Source organism: Sipha flava, unplaced genomic scaffold (assembly GCF_003268045.1).
Source record: "Sipha flava isolate LNK unplaced genomic scaffold, YSA_version1 1_pilon_pilon, whole genome shotgun sequence".
NCBI lineage: Eukaryota > Metazoa > Arthropoda > Insecta > Hemiptera > Aphididae > Sipha > Sipha flava.
This window is the reverse complement of record NW_020272783.1, coordinates 1,315,594-1,336,166: the sequence shown is the minus strand read 5'-3', so window position 1 is coordinate 1,336,166 and position 20,573 is coordinate 1,315,594. Positions and strand designations below refer to the sequence as shown.

At 31.0% G+C, this 20,573-nt stretch overlaps 1 protein-coding gene across 3 annotated transcripts; it reads right to left on the bottom strand.

Annotated features, from left to right (window-relative positions):
* Nucleotides 1-1,739: 1,739 nt before the first annotated feature.
* LOC112682131 lies at nt 1,740-11,644 on the bottom strand. Of its 3 annotated transcripts, none has more exons than XM_025552637.1 (4): nt 11,570-11,640; nt 5,429-5,525; nt 4,317-4,431; nt 1,740-2,812 (listed from the first exon to the last, which is right to left on the bottom strand). In XM_025552637.1, the coding sequence occupies exons 2-4, from the start codon at nt 5,509-5,511 to the stop codon at nt 2,678-2,680; spliced, it is 333 nt and encodes a 110-aa protein (XP_025408422.1). In that variant the 5' UTR covers nt 5,512-5,525; nt 11,570-11,640; the 3' UTR covers nt 1,740-2,677. The 3 variants fall into 3 exon arrangements, with proteins under 3 accessions (XP_025408422.1, XP_025408420.1, XP_025408421.1); XM_025552635.1 differs by having other exon boundaries at nt 1,745-2,812; nt 5,429-6,041; nt 11,570-11,644; XM_025552636.1 differs by having other exon boundaries at nt 1,745-2,812; nt 5,429-6,074; nt 11,570-11,629.
* Between the last annotated feature and the right edge of the window lie 8,929 nt (nt 11,645-20,573).

Sequence of the window (20,573 nt, the reverse complement as noted above, 5' to 3'; positions counted from 1 at the left end):
AGTTTACTACTTTAGTACTACTTAGTAATTAAAATTAGAAAAATAGAGTAAAATGAATTAAATTCACTATTGGAAATTCATAAAAATAATTGAATATATTATAAAAATAACTGTTATAAATGGGTACCACCGTATTATAGAGATTTGGCAAAAGTGTAGGTATAGATTTAAGTAACTATCATAGGCGTACGCAAACTTGTATTTCAGAGAGTGCCTACACTAATTTTAGACCCTATCTTCAAAAAACATGTTGGTATATTTAATAAACAGTAGATAATATATAAATAATTCAAAAAACATAACTTTAATTTTTATTTAATATTGTGTTATATTAGTCTTAATGAATATGTTTTCCTTGAATCTCGTATATTTTTCTCAAATAGCTCAAATTATTTATGATTTGTACTTTTGTGGTAAATGGTAGTTGTATTACAATAATAAGTTTTTGCTCGAAAACTTAGAAAATTTAGTTTCATTTTTTTTACTATGAAACATAATTTATATTTACCAATTATTTAAGAATAAATAACATTTAATATGAACACAATCAGTTAAAATATGAACCTATTACTCTTAGACTTAAGCTGTAGGGTCCCATTTACAAGATTTCAGGGGGATTCTGGACAAAACCGGCATCCCCCGTGCGTACACTTGTTGTAACTATGTAGGTAGTCATGTGGTGACAGGATTATTTGCAAGGGGAAACATGCATTTTTGGTCCCCATACACCTTTTAAAAATTGATATTGTCTCTCTATTTGTATTTATTAGAACGTACGTTGATTTCTAGAGGTAAGTAATAACTGAACAACTAGTAACTGATCTAGGTAATTTAACCTAATAATTTATAGCATAAAAAAATACAGGAATGTTATCTAACAAGTATTGGGGTCAGGGATACCATCACTATTTCAATATTTGACATGGGCAATTTCCCGTTTTGGACCCATGTTCGTCACGCCACTGTATGTGAGTGCTGTTTGTCTGTTTATCGATTTAAATTCCAAATAACCTTTTCCCTGAAAAGAAATTTATTTGAAGAACGGGGTGAAACACAATTTACTTTTGACCTATACTTACTTTTAAGTAGACACGGGTCTAATGTCAGGTCTACACCTTTGTAATGTCCCTTCTCTCTGCACTGATATTTAACCGATACGAACTTTTACATTTTGGCTCTTATCAGTTGTGGGTTAATTTCACCGAGATCAAATAATGTTAACTTGAAATATTAGTGGAGTTATATTAAAAAAATGATTCAATGAGTATATATAACGACAGGAGCTTGTAAAAAAACTTTTACTTTGCAGTTTATATCGATCTTATGGAATCAGAAACTTAAAAACGGTCAAAATCAAAAAAAAAAACAAAAGCTGTTACTAAATAGTACTTTTTAATCAGTTCAGTTATTGTTTAGAAAATTATTTAATCCGTTTAGATTTTCCTGAAAATGATGTACAAAGATATTGACAGGTATATGATAGATAGAGTTAAATACGTGGCCCAGTAGGTCAGTTTCCTTAACTTCCACCGGGAAAAATCACCTTATCCGAATCCGAATCCGTAAGCAGCATTAAGCATTAAAAAAAAAAAATGAATTGTACAACGGTTTAAAGATAAAACCGTCAGATTGAAACTCGTTGTGAACACTAAAATTTTAATTTTAATAAGTTAATGAGAGGTTTATCTTATTAACACTGCTGTTAAATTTGTGATAATTATGTATTTAACAAAATAACCTCGTTTCTTATTTGACATTCTCATGAATCCCTGGAATTTTAGTACAGATAATAAGAGTAGGCAGTATAATTATATTGGGCCGGAATTAATAGACGCTTTTATAATATCTACAAATTTATTATTGTCAACTCAAAATCTCTTAACTTACAATTTGAAAGTATACTACATCGTAAACAAAGTAATATATTTAAAGTAATAATATATATAATAATATTTTTTCGTTTTCTATAGTTCATTCCGAGCTTTATATAGTTTACGCTAAGGATAAGGGTGACCGACCCCATTAAGTTAAGAAAAATCTAGGGAAATTGAACGGAGAGAACATGTATACAAATATAAAATTGGATATTGTATTTTATATACGAAATATGTATTATATTTTTGTTTTTAAAGGACTGTAGCTTTGTATGGAACTTTAAAACTTGATAGACCGAGGACATTTGTTTTTTTAAAATTACTGCAATAATGGGGTGGTATAGTTTAGTTTAAAGCAGATAGTAATGGCTGCATATATATAATAAAAAGAGGGTGGATAGAATTGATTTGTGTCTAGACGTATAGTTTCTTAATCGAATAACGAGTTATTGATGACCGTACTGTTATAAAGAAGTATTATTATTGTGATTCATTGCAGCTACAAAACAAGTCTAAAAAGTGAATAAATATTAAAATTACATTTAAAAATGTAGAAATCAGTCCAAAGCAGTTAAACATTTATAATTGTATATCAATAAAATATGTTCATATTCGTAATTTATTGTACGTATTATGTCGTCTTATAATATTCGAACTTAAATATCTAAAATACCATATAGCTGGTTTTTTATCGAGTATCATGTATATAATATTATTAATAAAAAAACAAAAAAACCTATTCATACATCAGATTATATATTATCACAGTTGGTCTTCGAATAAAAAATTATTGTCTATTGACGCTATGAGGATTGTTCTCGTGTTGGTATCTGTCTGATATAATCCATAAATTTTTTGCGTTCCGCGTCCAATTTTTTATCTGTAAGATCGTCACAAGCTAAAGACGCTCTCAATTTCGCAGCCGTGTGTTCGAGGTCCTTAACATAAGAAAAACCAATTTTAACTGCTGTGTGCGCATTTTATATAATCACGACAGTATTATATGTAAATATTTATTATGTTCTGCTATCGATTCGTTAGTCAATATAAAATAAGTACTAAAATTGTATTTGAGTATGAATTAGTGGTATTTACCATCGACAGGGATGATAAGATGTAGGTTAAACAATATAGATAGGTATCAATTTTATGCAAAATAGGAGGAAAATATATAATTTTTATAAACCAATAAGTCTATGTATCGTCAATGTTCTTAGAAATTATTATTAATTAATATTTTGAGCACGTTATGATGTTATATATTACATAGGACCTATTGAAAATCACTTGCATTTACCTAATTTGAGTAAGGAACTAATAATAACAAATTACGCGCAAATAAAGAGTAGATGATATGCTTATGATGCAATCAGTTCGATATAGTATATAATATTATGTATAAATGTATATATGTGAATATATTTTTTGTCAATATTCTACACAATAATAGGTATACAAAGTTGCGCAATAAGCTAATATATTTGTAAGATATAATTGTACTTACGCAACATGATCGAATAAAAGGTAAGGCAAAGAAACGATTTGTTGGTACAAATGCGAATAAAGGGACTTGTCCACCCAGGTTTTACTACCTGTACCCCCCTCCGAAATTGTTAACACCACAAATTATTTATCATATATCCAATAATTGCATTTATTATTATTCAACGAAAGAAAGATTTAAAAAATTCTCGTTTAATCTACACAGACTCAAATTAAAAATTGAAATTTCAATTATTTAACATTATTATTTTTAAAGTTAAGCTATTTTTTAATTTGAACCATATCAACTTACATTGTACAAGTTATAATAGTTATAATTTTATTTATTGCCATTTTGACAGGATATTAAAGCCATGTGTTTATGCTTATTATTTTTTTAGAAATCTGATAAAATCGAGAAATGGAGTTATACATAGTTCGACTCTCCTGATATATAATATTTTACTAAGCGTCGAAAACGATATTATAATCGATCCTAAATGCATTATTTAGTTAGTTATCAGTATTAAATAAAAAAATATTGAAAAAATCAATTTATATATTCATTACAATTTAAAATATGTCTTAAACTATAGAGATATGGATGATAGTTTTACATGGGTCATTTTTATAGGCAATATATGTAGTTGTAGTATACGAGTGAAATATTTTATAAAATGTTGATATTACAACACTCAAACAAGTTTGCATTTTAGCATTTTTGAAGTTTCTGTTATACGAGTTTTTGGTTTAATGTGGATTGAATTTTTAGTAGGTTTTAATTTGAACGTGATAAATAATACGTTTTTTTACATAATATTGACATAAAAAGAAACGGTAGTCATTGTTGAAAAAATTAAATAATTTATCAATAAATTCGAATAGGCACATGATAACGCAGTTTCGCTCGTATTAAAAGACGAAAATGTTCACACGAGAAAATTGCACTATGTTACTCACTTTTAAAAACGTTTCGTTCCTTTTTTTTGCGACTTTCCTTTGTTTGTCAAACTGTTCTCGACGAATTTTAAAAAAGTCTCCTTCTTCCACAGCCATTGTTTTGCGTCTGCTTAATCTATGTAATGAATGATTAGTATTTCAATAACAATGCAAACACGAATATTAAAGATTTAGTATATCTATATCAGGGGCGTTTACGGGAATATTCAACAGCAGGGAAGTTAGGGATTAATATTTTAATTTACTTTTTTTTTTTGTAGAACATCAGGAGATGGATTTGATTGCAAAATATTCGTAACGATAACGAAAATAAATGTAACTGCGCATACATAAATAAATGCATGTTTTAAATACATTAATAGTTCACAACCAAATTATATTTATGATTGATAAATTATATCTATAATAATGACCATTACTGGACACGCTTGTTAGAGATCAATAATTGTTTACGAAGAAATCGAAAATATTTCAAATTTAATATTTTACAAAATATTATCTGAAAACATAGGTAGGTATATGTTATTTTCATAATTTTCGTAAAGAAAAAATTGCTACACATCTCCCATCAAAACTTGATGGACCTACGTTTTTACTACAGTAATTTATAACGGATAATGTTTAAATTAATATATTTTACACGCGCTAAATCATAACAAAACATCGAATAATTTATATTTTTTCTTACATTATGATAGATATACGATGAAAATAAATAATAGCCCAAAAATGAAAAACGGTATTTTATTAGAATTTGAAAATCTACCGAAAATTATGAGTGTTTCTTGAGGCCAACGTTATTAGGTAGGTATTTATGTGTTAATGTTTCTTCTCATATCTATTAAGAAAATTTTTAAAAATGTACGTTTTACATTTTATGTTTCTGATCAATATGCATAAGAAAACTACCAATATAATATGTAATATTATGACAGTGCTAAATGTAACGAATTTCGCCTAATAAAATTACACGAATCCCTTAACCCTCCGTTACCTGAAACGTGTTTGTGTATTACTGTTGGAACTGCAATCAACACCTATGGGACCGTGCGAATTCAATAAGCCCCGGAACCATAACCATAACGTATATTATTCAAACGTTGTATACTCACATCTCTTTTAGTTGATTTTCCAAAAAGATTTCGCGATCAATGTAGCCGCGTATAATTTGTCGGGCAGCATCTTTTTCGGCCATACCGTCGCCGGGTACTGCGTGAAAGCGAAAAACGATTTTATGTTCTATGCTCGTTAAATAGACGCACGTTTGAGTGTGACGAACGCGATTCGCGAAGTGCAACCGTGGTGGTCGATTATTGTTTGTTTAGGCCGTTGCTGTCAGGGAACCCCCTTGTAACCAACGACGCTAGTGCGGTGTGTCGCGTGGGTAACCGTACGCACGACGATCGTCGGTGGTCTCCGTGCGCCGGCGGATCGTAGAAAAATAAAGCACATGTCCGCTGGCTCTGTACGCGGTCTCCGACATAACTTCTCGTCTCTCGTCGACTTCGATCCAAGTCCCCGTATTACTCCGCCGTACGTTGCAACCGATCACGTGTATTATTGATTATTGTTCCGAGGTAAACGTTTTGTGTGCGCTACTGCCGTTAGTTTTTAGATCGTTACGTGTAAGACAGGTGTAATACATTCCCCTCGAAGCTGATCAGTCACTTTTTTATAACACTAATTTTTTGTGGACGGCTATTTCTGGGTATTTCAACCACGTATCTGTAATGGATTTATTGTGTAAAATAATCCATGCTAGAAATAAAAAAATAAAAATAAAACTAATAAGAGGACTGTTGAAGCCGAGGACAAGAGTCAATATTCACTTAATCCTCGCTTCGCTTCTCGGACGGGTACCGAACAATAACGAAAGGGAACGACGGTAGACGTTATAGGAATGGAGTATGTCTGTTGTTCAAACCTCAAGGCTGGATGTGTTCGGTCATAGTACGTTATTTGTGTAAACCGAAAACTTTTTTTTTTTTTTAAATTATTTTTCACAATATTCAGAGTGACGTATTTTGATAAGTTCTAACCACAAAAGTTCTAAAATATGAAACCATAAAGGTGAAAAACTGATTTCACCGATATAATGGTAAAGAAAATCCACGCTTATTGATAAGTGATGGAGTGAACCATTTTTTCTCCTGCAACTTCAGGTTTTTCATACTAAGAATGAAATAATTGAAAATCTGTTAAGTTTTTTAAAAGTTTTCTTCTTGTCCCGCGTACAGTAAAACATATTTAATGATTATAGCTGTTTGATGTTTGTGTAATTTTAATAATCTGAGAATGGTCATAGAAAAAAAAAAACCCTTCTTAACTAACTGTTCCAAGACCTAATATTATGTCGCTCAGAATCTAAGATTTTTTCCTACCTAACGTCCAAATTATTACTGAGTAATCTTATAAAGAAACAGTGTTTCTTCTAATATTTTAAAACCAGTATTATTATAATTTATGTGCATGTACAACGATTAACCGTATTTAAGTAGATTCAAGTCGGTATAGTATTATGATCTCTACGAACACGGTTTAATGCAAATACAAATCCAGTACGATTACATATGTTTTTATATTTACTTATTGATTCATGTGTACACTACGAATCATTTACAAGTATGATAGGTATTACGAAGAAATAATATTACCAGAACAATTATTTTGTGGTTTTAAAATGTTTGTAATCGCTGAATTTTAGATATCGTTAAATTGTGGTACACAACTGTAAGATAATTTTTTTTTAACGACCAAACGGTTTGATTGATTTTGAAGTACAAATGAGGTTATTTTTCCCGAGTTGTTATATAATTGATAAATTATTACAGTATAATACACATGCAAATATATAATTATGTATTTATTTAGTAGTGGTACATCTATTGTTTTTTTTCCTCTTGCGTTTATAGTTATCAAATTGTGAAAAAATAAAAGAAATTTTGATCTGTTGAGAGCAGCAGAGCGATGATGTATATATTATAAGGATTATAAGAACAAGGTGCGTGAGACTAGATATAGAAGTAAATGAACAAACCTTTACTTAGTCTGTTGTAGCTTTAGAAGCAGAAACATTTTTCACAATTTTATCTGTAAGCCCGACTAATGGAAATACTTGATTTGTTCGTTGACAGTCAACGTTCAAGTTACACTTCAATATTAGTATTTAGCACGGTTTTTATAGGCTATATATTACTAGTCTATAACAAGAGACTATATATCCTCAATGATTTGTCGCAATTTTAGCTCGTAAATGAAAATTAGAATACGCAACTCACTGTTTTTTTTATGTTTTTATTTTTCAATTTAATGAGCTTTTGCGAATTAAGCCTTATGATCCAACAATTTTATATAAATTACTGTTAAAGCCAACAAGAAATTTGTAAAACGTCCCGTGGATCCTTGTATTCATCGTTTTTTATGTCATTTGTTTAGTAAATTAAGAAAAACATCACAATTATGTATAGGATTGAAGTACGATGTTATCATAAGAAATATAGTGAATAATTCCGGTGAAAATCTGACTTCCAATTATCACATGTCGCATTAGACAAAGATATCGATATTTTAATGTGCATATTAGATCTATAGTGAACGATGAAATGATATATTAACTATTGGTGTGTGAGTGTGTGTGTATGTATCGATCCAATTGATTGTGAATTAATAATTATTTTTATTACTATTTTATTTCAAGACAAAGTAAAAATATGTTTAAAAATGATAGACTAAATAATAGTATTTTATGATTTCACTGAATTGGTACAGAATACTGCACACATACATACGTAATACGAGTACGCTTGCAGTATAATTTATGCTTTAAATTGTCATAAAACAATAACAAAAGGTTAATTGATTTTCAAACGCTTTTTTAACATAGAGGGTTGTTTTTTACGGTACAAAACATTGTATGTCAGAAGGAAAAATATATTATTAATTATAATCCACGAAAAATGAGGAACGTGACATGTGAAGTTACCAATTTCCACATCAATAACATTGTAGAACGAATAAGCAAAATGATTTATTGAAATCCACTACAAGGAAGATTTATTCAAATCGGAAGTAGATGTAATAACGAATAGGTACGTATAATGTATACAAACAATGCATATAAACTTTTAGGCGTGTTATGTTTCAATTGTTTAACCGGTGACGTGATTTTTTTTTTTAAGGCTTCAAATACATAGTTTATTAGCCTACAATGGTATACAGCACTTAAGGTTACATTTCATTTATGAAATTTTTTTTTTTAAACATTTTACATAGTTGTGAAAGTGTGGTATCGTTGATCAATTGTCCTATATGTTGGTTGTGAGCTTGGCTATCTTGATGAAGTCTGTTACTTTTTCTTTTGTCCGGAGCCGAATATATTTTTGGGTGAGATGGTCTTTATATCTGATTTTGTTCGGGCTTTCTGATAAGTGGGACATTTTAAGAATAAGTGTTAAACAGCGTTAAAAAGGTTCACAGATGCACGTTTCACACTAGGATTCGGATTCCTTACACATTTGTTGGAAATGTGTGAGTGTAGCATGTCCAATGTGATTTTCTTTATTCTTATTATAGAACTTAATATAGTTGTTTTCGGTAAGATATACGATTATTACTGCTGTAGAGCGATACTTGCATTCTGTTCCGCGACTATCGTACTGTGCCAATATTATTATATATTTCAACGGAATTCCGAGTGCAGTATTTTCCACATACACCTACAGGGCGTCCGACGAACATTCGAATGTTTTGTGATCGTTTATAAGAAAAATAAATGTATCGTTCGCCTGAGTCGGCGGAACGTATATTCAAGGAAGCGTCCGTTTCCAACGCGGACAGTCCGAGTGCAAACCGCTGTAGCGGTATGACAACGAATCATCGAAGGAATGGCAAAGAAGTTGTATAGTGACTTTTGAATATTCTATGTTGTCTATTTGTTGTGTACTCGCAGTCGGCTATGATGTCTACTTTTACGGCTCTCACGTGTATTGCGTGCGAGTTGGGTCCTACACGCGCCACCGTAACGGATTCATCGCGGTAAAACGCACTTAGAGACGGTCGTGGTATTATACCCTGTACGTGGGCACCTATTTCCTATGGTTAATTAAACTATCGTCATCATTATTATTATTGTCGCGTCCTTATCCTGCCGACCGTACCGTCGTCCGGGCAGCGTACACGCTCTCCCACGCGTATCTATCGTTGATTTTTCGCCACATCACTCGTAAGTCTATGTGCACACAACGCTCGTAGTTATCGGAAAAAAGCGAGGGGGGAGGAACTCGTTTTGTCGGACGCGACGGGCGAAAAAAAAAAATCGCGGGGACACGTACGAACGCGCGTACCTGTCTACGCGCGGAGGGGAAACGGACCGATAACGAAAAAAAAAAACGAACAATGACAAAAATGCGTTGCCAAAAAAAAAAAAAAACACAACGATCGTACCGAACCGATACGATTGCCGCGCGGTGCAGTACGGGACCGCGATAGGCGTCCACGAGACCGTGAAGTACGTTCCGTTACCGCGCGATACCGCGTTTTTCCCATGGCGCGCGCGTGTTGCCCACCGTTTTTCAACAACGCGTTTCGGCGCGCGTCAATTATCATCGTTGGCGGTACCGCGCGACCGAATCGATAAGCCAAAAGCGCCGCAGCTGTGCCGGACACTTGCGCGCATTTATAATACACGGTGCCGGCACACCGCGTTACCGCCGCGCACTTGCCGGATAAACTAATTGCTCTGCGTACGGACGACGACGGCGGTGTTTACGCGCCCGCCCGTGCTGTTGCAGCGCGCGGAATCGTCGTTTCGCCGCCAGTCCTCTGCGCGAGCCCCGTCCCTATAACCGAGGAACAATTGTTATACGATCGTAACGCTGATGAGCTTCCGAAGGTTTTCCCGAAGGTTTCGTATGAACATCGTACCCGGGCTAGAATCGTTTCGTCGGCTTTCATGTCGGCTCATCGATCAACTTTATCGACCGTACGCGCGTATGCGATCGTGTTATTGTTCGTCGTCGTTTGCATAGACGCGCGAAAACGGTTTTTTTTCTTTTACTTCGCGTTATCATAGCACACCGGGGAAATAATGTTAGTCCTGTCCGAACTGTACGTTTTCCGCAGGTTTCCGCCCGCGCAAGAAACAAAACTAAAAATGCGTATCTACGTGCGTACACAACCTGCCTGTATAATATTTTGCTAGCTCGTAACCCGTTATAACCAGCACACTTTTGATTGGGCTGGAGGAAGGAAAAAACTCGACTCGATCAACACACCTTAGTTCGATTGCAATTACGAATTGTTCAAGCCGATAAATAGATTATTAAATTAGAATCATATATACGTAGAGTGCGTGTATCGATGTAGGTGTACCTGCAACTACTGCATAGTTGACGATAAGAAGAACGCGTGGTGCAGTCGAGCGGAAACGTCGTTAGTAATTTGTCCACCTTACAGTTTTCGTTATCGTTTTTTCCCTTTGCACATTATTGCTATAGTCAAGTGCATAAACTATATGCACACAATCACACATACTCTCTCTCTCTCTCTCTTACGCACACACGCACACGTTCGCACGTTAAAAAAAATCCGTTATTTGATAAACCATCGAATACTTTTCATTTTATAATTAGTAATTTATTATTATTTTTGAAAACAAAATATTACGAGTTATAAAAACTTACTGATATTTAAACGGTTGTTTGAATATTTTTTCGGGTAATTAACATATTGATCATAATTGTTTAAAATTATCGGGTTGTTCAAAATGCGAAAAAAGTATTCAAATACAATAAAACAATTTTCATTTTTTTCTAAAATTAAAAATGTATTTTTTTCTAAAATCTTAAGAGTTATATAAATGTTTAAAAAGTACAACATAAATTTAATGTCTAAATATTTTAATATTTTTAATAATATGCAAACAATTTACATCCATCTAATAAGTAATCATATAGTTTAAATTAAAATACACTTTTGATAAATATTTGAAATTAAAAAAAATAAATTTAAAAGCCTATAAAATCAAAGTATTTTATTTATATTTATAAATCTTGTCTATTACATTCTAAACGAAAAACAAATAATAATAATAATAATAATAAATTTGAGTATATAAAGTCGTAATTGACGATCCTCATGACTCGAGCCGAACGAACAAATTGATTGAATTACAATAGACAAACTTGTCCTCTTGGCTCAAGGAATCAGGTCGTCCAGAATATTATATACTCAATGGATACAAGCTTCTAACTTACATATTTTATGATTCCGGTGGTGTTCCAGGAGGACGGAGTGCTTTCCCAGGTCCTGACTGCTTCGTGGTCTGTGCTGTACGACAATTAAAGTACGAATGTAGTGCGTTAAACAATTTCCTATCACTACCGTTTCTACCGTTTCATCTATTGCTAGCTCATAACACTTGTTTCAACACATATACTGACGACCCCCTTCCATTGGACTTACTCAAAAAAAAAAAAAAAATAAATAAAAAATACGTTGGCAAGTACACGTATCACAATTAGATTAGATGCTAAATATTAAAAAAGGCGTTCTTTCCACCACCTACCCATTATTATCATATAAAACGGTCACAAAACCTACTCGACCATAAATATTGTCCGTGTTTGCTCACTGTGTCATCGTATGTATATGGTAATATTATTAATTGTTTCGAGTATCTTGAAACCACGGTGGATTACAGGGCACATATATTTAATAAAAAACAATATTAACAAATTGAGCCATATTATTCCTGGATTTAAATGTGTATAGCTGCTATAATCTTGAAATTATTCAATAACACTACAAAACGTTTACTTAAGATGTTTTCGCTGTAGATAAATGTTAAAATCCCTTTTTCAAAATACTGTTGCAGACATAAAGTATAAATTAGTTACGTTCTATGCTGGACCATATATTATTATAAAATAAAAATGGTTATGTATTACTGTGTCCTATAGTCGGTGTATGATTTTAAATCGTTTAAAAAATAGTTAGTAAACCAGATTATTAAACGTTTTGAATTTTGAACTTCGTATTTTTATAGAAATGTAATTGTATTAGTACAAATATATACTTCTAAAATATTTTTAGTTGACAGATTATTAAGTGTCAATTATAATTTAATCATATATAACAATTAAAACAATTTTATCCAAGAGGGATAATACTTGTACGTAACCAAAATTGTATGTAAATAGTAATGACAGCAGTTCGGTATACAACGGCAGACCTTTGATAATTCAACTAACCTGCGTTAGACAACGTCCGAAGATATTGAATATTATAATATTATTGTTTTATTTAAATAGATTTTGAATACTTCTATGTAATCCCTGCATATTATTAATTATTGGCGCAAAAATCAAAGTATGCTCTATTGGTTATCGGAAAGCAGTTGGAAGTAATATCTATCTTCTCGTTCGGTCACAATATTATGCCAATGAGAAAAATGTATGGTTGTTGCTAAATAAAATTCTAGATGAATTGGCTGTTTGCATTGTAACTGATGCTTAAAACGTCATATAGTGCTTCTATATACAAAGCTTAAAATTCGACGCGAAACGTCGTTCGTTTAATGACTTGCAGGTTAGTATGCTGTTTATTGTGCTGGACTTTTGAAATTCCAAACAATAATAATCACTTGAAAAATTGATTTAATTTATTATTAATAAAGTTAGTATATTGAATCAATTATCTTGAAGTGTTTAGTCATCATAAATATTCGTTTGTTATTTTTTAATCACTTAATTTAATACGAGTTACAATATATTGAAGTATGTACATCATCTAAATGTAATACATTTAAAAATTAATGCATTTGTAAAAAGTTGGGTAAAATTAATTAATTAAACAATACCCATATATTTAAAAAATTATAAAATACGAACTAGAAATATATCGAAGATGAGACTAATTAAAATCGAAATAATACATTAGTTTCTCCGTTTTGTAAATAACACATTGATTCAATTTTATTAATATTTTGTCTCTTTTATAATTTTATTTGAATACTTACATTCATAAGGATTTATGATTTAAGATTGTAATATTTTGTTATTTTATTTTTGGATATTTATTTAAGAATGTAATATTTTAAAATGTAACAAGAAATGTTAGTAGTATATTACTAAATATACCAAAATTTCTCATAAAAATGTTGATTCTGGTTTTTTTGATTGTTTGATTGTTGATGTATTAGTGTTAAAAACAATAATTTCTATTCGTCATCATAATTATTGGGTTTTTAAGTCGGTAATATATTATTTTGAACATTCCACAATGAGACATAAAACAAAATCTTTATAGTCTTAAGTATAATATGTAGGTTTAGATAAAAGTAATGTTATTATAGAATCATGCACCTTAAGTACTAAGATGATGTATTATTAAGACCAAGACATCATAATTTATTGATTGATCGTTGTTACGGGCAACTGGCTCGCTAGATTTATTTCTTAAAGTTACTTGATGATCTTAATCATGCCTAGATATTATGGTATTTATGTATAGTATACATTGTATACGAACATGTATAATTATTTGTAGGTATTAAAAATAAATAAACGTAAATAGTTAATATTTGATTTAGTATAGAAATATTTTTTAACCGATTTTCTAAAATATAGTAGTACTGCTTCGTAAGTAATAACATTTCGAATGTATATTATATCGTATATTATACACTCAAAATAAGTTTGCATACAAATAAAAGTTTATAAATACGGTTTGTATAAGAGACGTTCACTGAGTCGCTTTTATGGAGTCATTGAGGAGAGCACCATTATTTTGAAGGGGTAAGCTGTTTTATAAGTACGATTAGTACGATTAACATAAGCTTATACATATGGGTATAGTCAGTGTCGCCGAACTATCAAAAAAGGTGTGACACAAGTTTTCACGATGCTATCTATTAAAATATTACGCAAAAAATGTGCAAGAATCACGAGTCGTGGGGAAACCAGAAACTATTACAGAATACAGCATGACGTAGTTATTCATTTTGTGTATTACGCTATATTAGCAATCTAATATTATTATGCTTTTAACACATGATAATGTACTGATTTTAAACGTATTAATACTTTATTAGCAATTACTTTATTACATCCTAAGTATGTACAATGTATAATATTAATACCCACCTTCTCCTTTAAAAAGCTGTGACTGCTGTTACAACTATATAGTGTATTCGGCACCACTGGTTATAGTACATTAGCGACATAATTAAAAACCTATTCGTTTTGGATGATAATTAAAATAGCAGATTTTTTAGGAGACTGTACTCCGTATCTTTTGTATATACACAGGGCCGTGTTAAGGAGAGTCAAAGGGGGCTATTGCCCCCGAGCGCCGTAGTTTTTTAAATGTAAAGGGGCGCCCTTATCTGCACTTAATATGCAACCTGTGCCCAGTGGCTCCGTAGAAAAATTTTGCCCCGTGGCGCTGAAATGTTTGACATGGCTCTGTATATACACGACACATTTTTATAAAAACCCAGACATGTGAACAGATTCCTAGGAGTTTGTAATCGATTTAACGGTATTACTTACTTGATTTTTCACAGCGAGCAAATAGAAATCTTTCGTTGCAATCGTTCTGTAAGTATACCTAATAATATAATTTTTTACTCATACACGCGTGCATGGACATACAATCATAACTTTCGCTGTTAAAGCGAAGTACTAAACGAAGTCGAAAACACCGACTAAAACTTGGAAAATCAATCCGGGCAAAGCTGTTGATTTGCAGCCGAAACTTGTAGAAAAAATAAATTCGGCAATAACCACTGATACGGAGTCAAATTAAACAGGTACAGATACGCGGTATAAAAGTTACAATTCAATATTACTCACTTACGGCCGACTGGTACGTATAGCGTATAAAACTGAAGCGAGTCGATAACGACAACGACAGTCCCCGGCTCATTGTATTTCGCAATCTACCCTAATCATATTTTTGCATCGACTATCTTATCTAAGGTTTTCATTGTCACGATATAAGTAACGCGTGCGAAAATCGTTTTATTTAAAACGTGCATATGCATGTAGTAAAACGTATAATACGCGCATACCTTGATTAATAAAATATTGTTAATCGATTGTTATACGATTACAAGGCGAATGCGAGTTTAATTTAGAATTTAACATTATTGCAATCGAGTGTATTCATGCAAAAGTCACGATCATTTTGGACAATCTAAAATGTTCGTCGAAAAGAAAATATGTTAAATGTTTGTACACGTACGTATAGTGATGAGCATATTAGGATTTCAAAATTTCGAATTATTCTGATTTGTCAAATCTGGATTTTACGGATTATCTACATTATCCAACTCAATTTTGCTGTTTAATGATTCATTTTTATATCCTCATAAATTGAATTATAAAACATAATTTTCAAACATAGGTATATTATATTATACTTCTAACACATTTTAACTTAAAAATGTAATAACTAATTGTTTTGATAACAAATAATACATTATAAAAACTGTTGAAATTGTGATTGGTATTCAGTAATTCATAAAATAAAATATTGATTTGTTGTTAAATTTTCATTACAATAAAATAAAATAAATTAGTTTAAAAATAATTCACATAAAAAGCAAATCATAAATCCAGATAATTCGTATAAGAATTTGATTTAAATCCGGATTTGGACATCCGAATGATCGAAAAATTCAGATCTTCGATTTCCATGTCCATTCCTACGTACGTATCGCTTAGGCAGTTTGCAACACATCGCATTTTTGGTTGTGTGCATGTTTTTCCTCTTAAGATCGTTTTTGAAAACAAAAAGTTCTTTAAGAAAAATGTAAATTCGCTTTTAAGACCATGTTTATTGAATATGAAAATATTGTAGGCAATGATAGCAGCACGTCTGTGATTAATCTCATCATAATTTTAACGCGTCCACCAGTTCCGTAACCAAAGGTTTTCTTTTATCGAAGAAAAGAGATTTTTAAATTCAAGAATAAAATGTTTCCTAAATTTTCCTATTATACTGGTAAAATAACGATTAGGTAATGCAGATTAATTCAGTCTAGACAACGTCCCTGAATAGTAAAACGTCTGTTGGTCAAATATTGTGAATTATAATTTTACACCCTAACTATAAAAATGTATCTGACATCTCGTCTGAAGTTTATGTAGTCTTCATGATAACGGTGGTGGTATCTACCGAGATGACAGTAACAATAATTAAAATATTATATTTATTATATAATAATAAATTTTACCGACAATAAACCGAATGAGAATCGGTTACACACTTCTTACACATGGATACCTATGCATATCAAACCACCAATAGAATACACTGTAGAGTGGTAGTAACGGTTAAATATATAACGACGGAAAGCAGAGTAAACGAAGAAAAAATAAAAAAATACGAAATAGTCGAGAACCACTTCGAAATAATTAGTCCCGAATGCCAAACTGAGAGCATCATTGGATTTTTCAAGATCACAAAATAGTTAATTATATACAACATTAATAATAATAATTAGTCTTAAGTTGCCATATTGTAAATATCAAAAGTTTAGTAAATTAATATGAATATTCATCAAAAAAATCTAATGGTTGTTGTTGATTTCGAAGCTTAAGTTCAGTAAAAAAAAAAAAAAATTAATAAATAAAAAAAAAAATGTTACGTAGTTAATTAACTGTAATCTATTTTGTCTCTGGAATAATAATTCGAGTGAAAAAGCGACACCGTGTATACTACGGGATAACCGACCGTTGGATCTTTCGATCGCACTAACACTGGTATTGTTCTGACCATTTAGTAATGAGATTTAGTATGTACAAGAATGTAGAGTTTTCGGGATAAGCGACACAACTGTTATAAAACTAGGAGACTAGCTCCTTTTTTAAGGGTAAAAGCGATACTGTTGAAAATTGTATGAGCTAAGCGAAAAATGCATGGTGTTTAGCCCCTACGATTGCTGCTTATTAACTTTAATAATAATAATAGTATAGCTTATGGGTATCTAACCATTTTTTCATATTGATATAAGTGATAACATGAGTAAAGTTGTTTATACTTACTAGGTATACGTACTTACGTTGTATAATTGTTATAAGTTTACTGAAAAATTTATTAGCGCCATTTATTATAAAAAATAAAAATTAAAGCTAAGTGCCAAAAAAAGGTAAGTTTTAGAGTACCTAATATTTAAATGTTTATATAATTAGTGTCAGACCAGCAAAGTAACATCTAATAAAATGGAAATATATAATAACCCTATTCCTAATGCTTAAATAAATATCGAAGTGCCAACGCCTATTCCTAATGCTTAAATAAATATCGAAGTTCCAACGTCTAAGTTAAGAAAATATGAAAATTTTGTTTTTGCTCTCTTGAAAAATAGTAAAACGGTCGCTTAGCCTCTTTTACCTTTTACCAGTCGATATGTTGATACCAATGTTGTTAAAAAGTTTTTTTATAAGTATTTTGTACTTCCCGAGGCTTAATACCGCAAACCGTTCTACATTACTCGATTGGTTTAATGATCGTAATTAAAACGCACATCCGGATGGAAATTATCACGTATCAAAATATCTCGATTTGATGATTCGAGAGAGGTCAACCAGACATTTTCGGGTTCAATTCATTTGGAATCGTTAATGAATCAGTCAGTTATGATACAATATATGTCGTCACGGGAAAACGTGAATCAACACGTCTATATTAGCACTCCGTAGTGTAAGAGTGATCTGTAAATTATAATTATATATGTATCATATATGTTCGGTGTGGAATCGAGCCCGTGCAGTAGATTGTTGTAAAAACGAAACGAAAATCAGTAAATTGTTATGTGTTCGTGTTGTCGAGGTGCATGTACGTTTTTATTTTTTTTTTCTTCTCGTTTGTGTCAAAAAATTTAAACGTATATTATAACACATATTATATTTTATTATTGTGTACAAGCAGCGGTGTGGCTGTTATGCGTGGCGACGGTTTGTACAAGTGTTACCATCACCGTTGGTTTGTACAAGTGCATTTTAAAATGGGGCATTGTTGTCATCTCGTTTGTCAACCTTTGTTTTCCGCCACACACATTTCGTCCGTCTCTGCGTCCGCGTCACGCGGCCGCGTATATTATAATACCTATATCGCATTTTAACGTCGCACCGTTATACTATTTTTCACTTTTCTACGTACACACACATTGGTACCTAAAACACACATATACACACGCACACGCAAACGCTGGCACGCACACAGCCCCATACGCAGACACCAGTAGTACGAATCCTTTATTACAATACGATTATTGTTATTATTATATTTATTTTTGTAATATTTCAGTTACACAATCCCGCATGTGTGCGCGACGGGTAAAGCCAACCACGTTGTATGGGAGGTGCACGGCACACGTATTATTCGTCGAATTATGTCGTTTATTTCGACAAATTTTTTTTTTTTGGTTTTTCGAGCGTAGGTCCGGTTAGAAAGGTATGAAAGTGAAAAGCTAAAAATTAACAGACTTTCAACACATATACTATTAACAATGTTTACATTTCGTAACGGACTTATCGTACGAGCTCGTGTTCAACATTGATCGTGGTGGATATCGATAACACGTTCGTATAATATATGATAAGACATGATATAGATGCAATTGCTTTTTGAATATCTATCATGGGTACAAAACATATACGAGCAATATAGCTAATAAATTAAAATTATGTTATGTTAAACCAATATGTCCAAAATTGCGTGCATAATAAATTAATCAGATCCAAGTGATGACCTATTTTCTTCTTATAACACCGTATAATATATAGTCATAACTGTGTAGCATTTCGGAATATTTGACCCGGTTTTTAATCGTATTCATAGTTTTTTTTTTTTTTGTCTAAAAATTATACATTATATAATCAATAAGTAAATAATGTAAATAGTTTTAACTTATTAACCTGAATCATCGTTTTAAACAATTTTGTATGAAATCAAATGGTTTTCTAATCTCATAATATAGAAGGTACAAAGCAAAGTTTTAAGTTTAATTTAAATTAAATTTAAAATTGTGCGCCGTGTTATTATTTTGATATGTATAGTTGTTGAATAGAATAGCAGCATAGTTTGTACTAAAGCCAATAAAAAAAATTATTTGTATGCGATATTAATAGCAATGTTGAATAAATAAATAAAATAAAATAAATTGAGACAAAGTAACGTGATTTAAAACTTATTAAAATTTGAATACAATTATATTATTTATAAGACAAATTGAATATGTAAATGTATATTTTATCTCTATCATTATAAATATCAACCCAGTTATATTATATATGATTATTAAAAATGTTTTATAAAACGTTAACTGTTTTTTCGCAAAAAATGTTATCTTATCATATTTTATTTCAACAAATACTTGATAAAAAAAATATGTATGAATATGTATGCGTATGAATATTGAATAGTAGTGAATTTTCCAATCATCGAAATATAAGTATAATTATTATGAATAATAAACGTATTAATTATTGTTTAATATTTAGTGTTGTTTTCAACTTTCAACCATCACAGTACACGTATTTAAATTAAGTAGGTAAACTTGTTTAACACATATTTCGATATTCAATATTATAATATTCTTAAACGGTAAGTAAGGTACGGACAATATATGTGTAACAGTGTTTTCTGAGTTAAGATTAATAATTATATCAATTTGAAATGTAAGTACATCATTTTACCTACGTTCGTGTTTTGAATCGTGCTGAATATAAATATTGTCGATGGAATTTTTTAAAGAACTTTTTTTACTTTACTTCTTATATTGGCTGTATTCAATATAATTTTATTTCATACGAATTACAAGCCAATTTTAATAGTTACAGATTTTTCTTTCAGGAAAACCGTAATACCCTTTGGAGGTATTTAATATTATAGTCTTTCGCAGCAGAATTGATGTACAGTTTTGACCTTTAAAAATAATTATATGATTACATTATGCTTTTCATTATTTTTCAGTTTTTATATCACCGGTAAATAATCTTTAAAATTAGTTCGTAGTTTATCTACAAGGCAGTTTGTGATTATTTTCTTTTTATGTAAGTATTATTTATTTGTTATACTTAAGTATTTCAAGTTTGTTTTACGTATAATGGAAAATTTTTAATTCAATTTTATTTTCTGTATAATATAATTAAAACCGTAAATTGGTTGTAAAACTATAAGTTTTAAAATTGTAAACATTATAAAAAAATTGTACTTATTAAATTAATACTAGTTATTATTATCACCGTT

Excerpts from the sequence above, each read along its gene's own strand:
- LOC112682131 (XM_025552635.1), bottom strand. The coding sequence starts at position 5,511 with ATGGCCGAAAAAGATGCTGCCCGACAAATTATACGCGGCTACATTGAT. Across the intron at positions 4,432-5,428 it reads GAAAATCAACTAAAAGAGAT|ATTAAGCAGACGCAAAACAA; the intron begins GTGAGTATACAA and ends TTCATTACATAG. Across the intron at positions 2,813-4,316 it reads GGAACGAAACGTTTTTAAAA|GACCTCGAACACACGGCTGC; the intron begins GTGAGTAACATA and ends TCTTATGTTAAG.